Source organism: Oreochromis aureus, linkage group 19, assembly GCF_013358895.1.
Source record: "Oreochromis aureus strain Israel breed Guangdong linkage group 19, ZZ_aureus, whole genome shotgun sequence".
Classification (NCBI taxonomy): Eukaryota; Metazoa; Chordata; class Actinopteri; order Cichliformes; family Cichlidae; genus Oreochromis; species Oreochromis aureus.
The window spans coordinates 9,532,093-9,542,384 of NC_052960.1; the positions used below are offsets into that span (position 1 = coordinate 9,532,093).

The 10,292-nt window shown below is 36.1% G+C and overlaps 1 gene segment (V, D, J or C); it reads left to right on the top strand.

The window, feature by feature from the left end:
* LOC116318171 overlaps positions 1 to 8,021 on the top strand; it is a 47,251-nt gene extending 39,230 nt beyond the window's left edge. Inside the window, 5 exon segments of the C gene segment in view lie at positions 2,084 to 2,149; positions 6,888 to 7,259; positions 7,364 to 7,387; positions 7,501 to 7,607; positions 7,728 to 8,021. Coding sequence covers positions 2,084 to 2,149; positions 6,888 to 7,259; positions 7,364 to 7,387; positions 7,501 to 7,607; positions 7,728 to 7,754 — 596 coding nt within the window.
* Positions 8,022 to 10,292: the final 2,271 nt, after the last annotated feature.

Genomic DNA, 10,292 nt, shown 5'->3' on the forward strand with positions numbered 1-10,292 from the left:
AACATCCATGTGCTTTAGTTTCTACTTCATTCATTTATTTATTTTGGTGTGTTAGGTTTGATATGATCAAGTTCAGAAGATTATCACACACTGACCTCTACTGGGTTTATACGGGATAACAATTATTCCAAATAAAGTGCAATTTATACTTAATGTTATAGCTACTGTACACATGCTCTCATAAAAATGCTTATAGTTTGCACTATTAAGTCTGTTCTCAATGAAATTTTAGGTTTAAATATGAGAACAATTCTTGTGCTGCAAATTATTTACTCATCCTTAAATGTCAAACATGTAAACATACATCAGCCTTTACACATGTAACTGATGGGATGTTTGAATATATAATTAAGTAAGTTCTGAAATGTTCCAAAATACATTATAAAACTTAGTAATAAATTAAAAATATGAATAAGAATAATTGAAATGTAAGGTATTATAAGGTAAGTATAGCCCAGGCTAATTTGCAGTGGAGCAAATGTAACTAAATAAATATATATTTAGACATAAATACAGTTTTAAGGAATTTGTACATAACAACGGTACTCAGTATGTGATTACTTTAGTTAGCTCAAACTTATGTTGTGTAAAATATATCAAATAAATATTTTTTACATCAGTACCTACATACAATTTTATATTATTATGAAATGGCTCGTTGTGTTCTTGACTATGACTATTATCTTACAATTCACTTCAGAATAATAACTTTTGCTCTTTTATTTCTATGATTCTATATCCACACAATCCAATATTATGTTATAATTTGTCAAAATGTCCTTTCAGTTATACAAACTATATCATTTATGTGATAAATTTACTCTTATGAACTGGACTAGACAGCAGAAGTTCATCCATAAACAATCAGATTTTACTTTACTGGTATTACTGGTGTCAAGTACCTAGTGCTTGGTTGTTTTGCATGCCATGCTTTTATAGCATTCTATGCGGGGTCTATCTGAAGGTTACAGTTACCGAAAAGCGTGAGCATCCATTTATAGTATTTCTCATCTTGCTTGCCGATAACTGATTGGATAAAGAGCTGTGACCACCAGAAATGTCATTTCCTCTGAGCGACTACAAACACAAATAAAAAAGTCTCTTTGTTTTGTTCTGCCCTCCCTTCCTGCTTCTTTTCTTAGCTGTCACAGAAATAGCAGCAGTCAGGTTGGAGCGCGTTCAGCCGTCAGTCAGCCCGACCTGCACAGCTGCGCTCACAGGCAGACAGAGATGGAGGCTGAGATAGGGAGAAGCGGGGTGGGGGAAGGAGAAAGGAGAGAACGAAAAAGACGCAAGGTTTTTGTGTGATGCTTTTTCACCGTGGGGACAGGGGGCCACGGTGATACAATCCCATAGAGCCGTCGTACAAAAACCTCCTCCCATTAAAATGCATTGTGAAGACTGCTACATGCAACTTAAAACGCTGGCAGAGCGGAAAAATCACTAATCTGAAGGTGTCTGGGATGGAGGAACACTTTGGTAGTGAAAACCTTTTCCTAAGAAGTAATTTTAATGGGAAATAAGTTTTTAAAGACTTGCAATTCATATTTGAAGCCGTTGGATGTTTGTATTGTTATCTCAACAAACACAAAACAAATTTGGTCATTGTGAAGCTCACCCTCCATGTTTAAAGTGTTTAAGAATCATCTGGATTATTAGAATATGTGTAAACTGGATGTTTCTGGAAAGTTTTGAGAGTTTTTGGCAGAGGAGGCCTACAGCGTGACTCTGGAACTGAAGCTTACTTTGGAAAAGGAACAAAACTCACTGTTTTAGGTAAGTTGGATATCTCAAAGCTTTGATTGGTCCTATTACGCATAAATTGGTGTAAATGCTGGTTTGACAGTGAAGGAAAATTATGTTTTCATAAAAATCTAAAATATTGAGCTAAAAACGGAGCACTGTGACCTACAATAATCCTGCTTACTTTGGCCAAGGAACCAAGCTGACAGTTTTAGGTAAATATTCCACTTTACTTCCATTTTTTGACAAATACGACTTTGGCTATAGACTTAGTGTTAAGATAAGTGTTCAATTATACTAACTAAAGGTTATTCTGGTGTAAAAAGAGTTTCGTGCTGAGTATTTTGCACTGTGACCAACACACAACCTGCTTACTTTGGCCAAGGAACCAAACTCACAGTTTTAGGTAAATATTCCACTTTACTGCGTCGTTTTGTGAACTGTAACTTTGTTTAGAGCCTTAGCATTGACAGGAGTATTAGTAAAGACTATTGTCAAAGATTGTTCTGATACAAAAAGAGTTTCATGCTGAGTATTTTGCACTGTGACCAACAACTACCCTGCTTACTTTGGCAAAGGAACCAAACTCACAGTTTTAGGTAAATATTCCACTTTACTGCGTCGTTTTGTGAACTGTAACTTTGTTTAGAGCCTTAGCATTGACAGGAGTATTAGTAAAGACTATTGTCAAAGATTATTCTGATACAAAAAGAGTTTCATGCTGAGTATTTTGCACTGTGACCACCGGCCAACCTGCTTACTTTGGCAAAGGAACCAAACTGACAGTTTTAGGTAAATATTTCATTTTACTACAGTTTTTGATAAATATGACTTTAACTATAACCATAGTATAAACAGAAGTATCCCAAAAGACTATCCTCAAAGATGATTCTGATAAAATAAGAGTTTCATGCTGAGTATTTTGCACTGTGACCTACACTGATCCTGCTTACTTTGGCCAAGGAACCAAACTGACAGTTTTAGGTAAATATTTCACTTTACTGCGTCATTTTGTGAACTGTAACTTTGTTTAGAGCCTTTGCATTGACAGGAGTATTAGTAAAGACTATTGTATAATAGAAAAAGAGTTTCATGCTGAGTATTTTGCACTGTGACCAACAACCAACCTGCTTACTTTGGCCAAGGAACCAAACTGACAGTTTTAGGTAAATATTCCACTTTATTTCTGTGTTCTGATGAATGTACCTTTCTTCAGAGGCTTAATACTCACAGGATTATTAGTAAAGACAATCCTCAGAGTTAATTCTGGTGCAAAAACAGTTTCATGCTGAGTGTTTTTGCACTGTGTCAGGGCAGCGAAGCTTACTTTGGAAAAGGAACAAAACTGACTGTATTAGGTAAATATTTCACTTCACTACTCTGTTCTGAAAAATGTACCTTTCATCAGAAGCTTAGTATTGACAGGATTATAAGTAAAGACAACCCTCAGGCGTAAAAAGAGTTTCATGCTGAGTATTTTTGCACTGTGACAATGCTAACGAAGCTTACTTTGGCCAAGGAACCAAACTGACAGTTTTAGGTAAATATTTCATTTTATTTCTGTGTTTTGATAAATGGATTTTTGATTAGAGCCTTAGTGTTGTCAGAGGGATTATCAAAGACGTTTGTCAAAAGTTATTCTGGAACAAAAAGGGTTTCATGCTGAGTATTTTGCACTGTGAACACTGGCACTCCTGCTTACTTTGGCCAAGGAACCAAACTGACAGTTTTAGGTAAATATTTCACTTTTACTACTGTGTTGGATGAATATTGGTTTGTTTAGAGGATTAGTAGAAGTGTTGGCAGAGGTATGATTAAAAGATTATTCCCAAAGAGAAGTACGGTAGAAAAAGAGTTTCATGCTGAGTATTTTGCACTGTGACCATGGGCAATCCTGCTTACTTTGGAAAAGGAACCAAACTGACAGTTTTAGGTAAATATTTCACTTTTTCTACTGTGTTGGATGAAAATCGATTTGTTTAAAGGATTAGTAGAAGTGTTGGCAGAAGTATGAGCAAAGATTATTCCCAAAGAGAAGTGTGGTAGAAAGAGAGTTTCATGCTGAGTATTTTGCACTGTGACAAACAGCGAAGCTTACTTTGGAAAAGGAACCAAACTGACTGTATTAGGTAAGTAAAGCATGAAAATAATCAAATAAATGTATGAAGATGTTCAAAGGTGAAGCTGCAAAAAGAAATGTAAGGAGCTCAGATGTTTAGAGTGCTTTTTGACATTAAGCCTGAGCGCTGTGTCAATAGAGAAGCTTATTTCGGTCAGGGAACAAAACTGACTGTTCTTGGTAAGTAAAACTTTTCTCTCACATGAATTCAACAGAAATAAGTAGAACATGTTAAAGGGCAGCTGTTGCTTCAGATTTGTTTTCTTAATAGTAGCTTAAATGCTTAAAGAAGCAAAGTGAAAGAAGCATCGTGACATGTTTTGAGCACAGATTAAGTTCACTGTGCCTCTGGTGGTTATGAAGCTTTCTTCGGTGGAGGAACAAAATTAACCGTTTTAGGTAAGAAAGAAAAATTATACATAAAGTTTGTAATAAGATTTGGGCCAGAGGAATAACTAATATAAAAAACTTACTTACATGAGCAGCTTGGTAACAAACTTACTGTACTTGGACTCGTTATAGTCTGAGCTCAGTGCTTTTTGTTCAGAAGCTTAAACACTGTGCCAATTATGAAGCTTATTTCGGCCAGGGAACAAAACTGACTGTTCTTGGTAAGTGAAAAATCTAAATTTCTTTTCATAAACATAGTTAAACTAGTTAAAGCTGACAAAAGTGTTTCAGTGAGGTGTTTGGAATTTAAACTGGTAAAAACAACAACAACAAAACACGAGTGCAGCACATTTAGAGTTTTTAATTTAAAGAAAAGTAAAAGAAAACTTCATTTTTTTTATGAAGAGACCAAAAAATGAAGATGCAAAGTAGAAACAGCATGTTGGGCTGTTTTGAGCACTAATTAACTTCACTGTGACTCTGGTGGTGCTTCAGTGGCTTACTTTGGTGGAGGAACAAAATTAACTGTTTTAGGTAAGAAACAAAAACTTTACATGAGTATATGTATGTCTGCAGTAAAGTCTTGGTGACATTGATCCAAATAGATGTTAAAATTTCCCAACTGGAGTCATTATTAAACAAACTGTATTTGAGGTCTCTGTAATGTCAGCTCAGGGCTTTTTGCTCTGAGGTTTAAATGCTGTGTCAGAACGAAGCTTATTTCGGCCAGGGAACAAAACTAACTGTTCTTGGTAAGTGATGAATCAAAATTTATTCTCATAAATGTTACGAAATAAAACCAATTAAAGAATAAGTGTTGCGTGAAAAAACAAACATTTTGTTTTATATTAAATTTGTAAAAACTTAAAAGAGCAGTGCAGCATATGTGGTATTTTTAATTTAAAGAAAAGTAACATTTAGTTTATTAAAAGCAAGCAAAGAATTAAGAAACAAAGCAGAAGCAGCATGTGTTGAGCTGTTTTGAGCACTGATCAGGTGCACTGTGACTCTGGTGCTTCAGAGGCTTACTTTGGTGGAGGAACAAAATTAACTGTTTTAGGTAAGAAAACATTTTAAAGTTCACTAAATAATGTTGAGGACTGATTTTGTTAAGCTGCCTCTAAAACTTTAAAATCACACCAAAAACTCAGGTAGCTAAAGTCAAAGTCTTTACATGTAAAAAAGTGACAGTTGGAATAATTTCCATGTGGCACAGTTAAAGAGAGGCACTAGGAAGGGTTTTTGTCACAGTACAAAGTCTCTGTGCTCCTACAACGAGGCTTACTTTGGAGCTGGAACTAAACTCACTGTTTTAGGTAAGAAAACGTCCAACAAAAATCAGCTGGGCTTTATCTCATGCTGTTACATGTTAATATCATTGACAACATTTAGTATATGTTTAATTTCTTTATTTATATTTATGTTATGGTAGTGAAAAAAGTGGGTAAATGTTAAAGTTTAAAAGTAATTTATGTTGAAGTTTTCTTGTGCCAGTAGAAAAAGTGTTATCTGTGTTCTCCAGTAAAAGTACTGTGCCTATAAAACGTTTGGCTCTGCGCCCAGAATATTGTTCTCACACTCAGTTCTTATCAGCTCTGTGAAATACTGTGAGTTTCCAGTCAGAAGCTTATTTTGGAGCTGGAACTAAACTCACGGTTTTAGGTAAGAGTGCAAAGATGGATTAACATTAAAGTAATAATTTCTGATGAAATATTCATTGTGATCGTTCTGCAAATTAGTTGGTTTTAACATCTATCATTTTAGATTTGTGCATTTCAAAAATTAATTCTCTTACATTGTCAAAATCTGCTTAATAATGCTACAAGCAGATGATTTTCCTCAGGTCTTTTCTATATGTTTGGGTGTAAAGGTTGTTTAACACTGAAAAAGAGAACAAAGACAGACAGCAGCTTTCTAGAGCAGTTTTTTCTACAGCAGTTTATCAGTGTGAACAACTACGACCCTGCTTACTTTGGCAGTGGCACCAAACTCACAGTACTGGGTAAGAAAGTGACAAAATAGCGTGCATAAATACTTGTTTTTAGAGATGTAAAGATGTCGTCATCTGCTGCTGTAAACCTTTAAATTGCATTTTAATGAGTAAATGTCTCAGAATCTGTCAGAAAAACTGTGATATTTGAAAAAATGGCCTCAAGTCTGGAAGAATATGTGTGTTATGGAACAGCTGGCAGAAAAGTGCAGTTTGTTTTATCAAAAAGTGATTTAAATTGCACATAGCAAAATAATTGTTTTGTGTATGAACTGACAAATGCTGTAGAAAAAATAAGCCCGAGGTGAATCCAAGTGTTCTAAGTCTTGTGAGTTTTTGTGGCTGTGACTTTGCATTGTGCTCTGGCACTTATCCTCCTTATTTTGGAGAGGGAACCAAGCTAACAGTTCTGGGTAAGATCACCACAATAATTTTGTAATAAAGAAAATGTGAGTTTTGTAATCTAAGTTCATCCTTTGTGTTAATATGTGTGGAAAAAAAGTTCTCTTGCATGTTTTTGTGCGTTAATGTTTATGTTTGCCTGGCATGTGCACGAGACTTGGGTGTCTTACATTTGTTGTAGATCTAAAGGCAGTTTTAGTCATGTGTGTTAATGTGATTCTTCTTTGTCCTTTGTCCTTGCAGCATCAGGGCGTGATGTCACTGCACCAAAAGAAGTAAAAATACTGGGACCTTCAGAACATGAGTGCAGAAACAGCAAAGACAAAAAAAGGAAGAAGACCCTCGTCTGTGTGGCCTCTGGTTTCTACCCTGACCATGTCAAAGTGTATTGGCATATGAACGAGAAAAATGTCACTAATGGTGTGGCGACAGATGAAGCTGCGCGTGAAGAAATAAATGAGAAAAACGAGGTTGTGTACAAAATCACCAGCAGGCTGAGAGTCTATGCCAAACAATGGGAAAATCCTAAAAATACCTTTAAATGCATTGTCGGATTCATCACTGCCAATGGCACAGAAACTCCATTTCCTTCAAAACCTATTAGAGGAGTTCAGGGTAACTTTTTTCTGGAACTTAATCTTTCTCCTCTTATTAAGATATGCTTATCTGTTCATATTTCTGTCTGTTGACTAATAATTTCTTTTTGTTTTTTCAAACAGCTGATACAAAGTCTATGTCAAGAGGTAAATATTGGAGATCATTCCTTCAGTGAATCAGTTCTAGCACGATTATCATCACTTAGAAAATATAGAAGCTGTGTTGTTTCACTGAATATTTCTTCTTTACACCTTTACAGAGAAGTATTTGACAACTACACAAAATTTCAAGGTCGTCTACAGCGTGCTTACTGTCAAGAGCTGTGCCTATGGAGCTTTTGTTGGATTTTTGGTGTGGAAGCTTCAGGTTTGTCCAAATCTTACCACTTCTGATGAACTGTTCTTTAAACAAAAACCGTCTCCATTTATAATAATAACAGTAACACAAATGACTTATTACTTTCTGTGTTCTTTGTATGTTTTGCAGCGTTTTGGTGGAAAGCAGAAGTACTGAGAGCTGAGCTGAAGCCTCAAAAAATAACTCTGGGACATGAGTTACCTTGCTCTCTGTAAATATCGTTCACAAACATAGTCTATTGTTAAAGTGCACAATGTTAATCGCCTGTTCAAGTTCTGCTGTGGATTTTTATTTGCTTATTTGTCTTTATATAATTAATAACTGCCTTTCAAATAGACTGATGTCAATTTCTTTAGATACAAAGTGATTTTCTGTGTGTAACTTGATTTTCTTCTCAATAAAAATATGTTTGAGTATTTTAAAGCTGTCTTGTTCTTGTGTAGTTTGCCCTGAAAATACTTTTTAAAGCTGTGAATCAGTCTTCATATCATAATATCAAACACTATTACTTAATTTGAAAAAGATAGGATGAGACAGGTGAATAATAATGTGTCATTTGCTCAAACTTGTGAAGAATATCATCTCCTTTCTCTGGTTTTACATCTTAAGATTTTCCAGAGATACTGTAAAATGTATTTTTCATCAACTAGCCTGTTTTCTGAGAAGTCTTCTATTTTCTCCCCCATAATCTTGAAACATCTCACCTCAGGAGAACTTCTTAAGATGGTTAATTTTACTCATAACAGGATTTTCCATTCAGAAAACCGATGACTAAAAAGTGTCTGGTAAAATTTACTAGTAAATTTAAATTTTATCCAGTAATTTTCTTTACTTTTCTTGGAAATCAATTCACTTTTTGAGTCACCTTTTCCACAAACACAAACAGTGTGTGACAACATGCATTCCTTTCTTAAACAAAGAATATCTTTCTTTAGTTCAAACACTCTCTGTAGCAAAATAAGAACACAAGTCTAACCCATAACAGGAAATCAGCATTTCATCTGTGTGCTGAAGAAGGTCAAAGCTGCTGTGGGTGAGAAAGATAAACCAGGGCATGAAACCCTGCAGAGGAGAGTGCAACAGCAGAGGAGAGGATGTGGTCACAGAGCAGCCTGCAGCTCGCTCTCCGTGCTGAGAAACGGCGGAGGTGCAACCTTCACTTTACCACAACCTCCGGCTCGCTCTGTGCACCTGCAGCTTTGCACCCACCCCCCCGCTCTGCACATCTATGAGCAAACAGATGGAAAAACTTCCATTTCTGTGTCAACTGAAGTTGCGCGTTGTACAAAAACAATGTCATACATTATGCAAAAGCTGTTTGCAGTGATCTGGCACAGTATTTTGCACCAGATAAAATCAGACTTGGGGGAAGCCACAGAACTTCAGGCAAATATCAGCAGCTCATTTAAAAACATAACTGACAGTGTTTAAATGTACATATGTGTATATAACTATAAGATAAAAGTTTGTGTGGGACTGCATTCAAAAGATAATCTGGCCTTTTTACAGGACTCAGTTCAAACCGTCACATTCTGCTTTCCCTGGTTGCTTCCTTAAAAAACATGTTTTCTTGTCCTGAAGTCAAATAAACAGGAAGCGTAGTCTTTGAAGCAGCAACAGAAATGTGGCACATCTGCCACCTGTTAGGAAAATAATTTTAGCTTCCCCTGAATGTGGTCCTTAAATGAATGTATAAGCTGCTAATTTAAACCTCACATGTGTGGAGCTCATAAAGAAAAGAGCCAGTGTTTGGGCTTTTCGTCTTAAAAACACAATCACAGCTGACTGGTACAGACATGACAAAAAGAAGCACATAAAAAAAATTAGCCAGTGTGTACCAGGTCTTATAAGCCGGTAACAAAACATAAATTATTACACTAAATTTAAGCCAAAATGCATCACTGTAGATGAATTTTTAGCTCACTTTTCTTTACAGCATTGCTTCGATTCATTGAACTTTTCAGTCATTTGTTATGTACAGCTGGCACAACATTTCACTCAGGTTGAAGTCTGGACTTTATCCAGGCCACTCCAGCACCACTTACTCTCTTTTTCAGTCTTTCTGCTGTCGATTTGCTGCTGTGCTTGAGATTATTGTTCTTTTATATTATCCATTTTCAACCAAGCTTTAGCTGTTAGACAGATGGCCTCACATTTGACTTCAGAATACTTTGGTATACAGAGCAGTCCATGGTCAACTTAATGACTGTAAGGTACTCACGTGTTGTGGCTGCAAAACTAGCCCAAATTCTCTCCCCTCCACCACCGTATCTGACAGTTGATATGCGTTTATGTTGATAAGCTGTGTTTGGCTTTAATCATATGTGATCCCGTGCATTCCAGTGCTGTGCAGTTGGTTCAAGTTGAACGTTGCAAACCTAAGCCATGCTGCCATGTTGTTTTTAGAGAGAAGAGGCTTTCTCCTAGTAGCTCTTCAAAATATGGTATACTTATTCTGTCTTACTCTCATTAAACTGTCATGAACTTTACATTTAACCTGCCAACTGAGGCCTGTAGAGTCTGAAATGAAGCTCTTTTTTCCCCCCAGTTTCTCTGTGTATTACAGAATGATCTTGGAGTCACGTTGCTGGGACTTCCACTGCTGGGAAGATTGGCAAATGCATTGTGTCTTCACTGTAGCATCATGGATTTCAGATTGGGAAAATTTATGAGGTAATTTACAGACAAACTGAA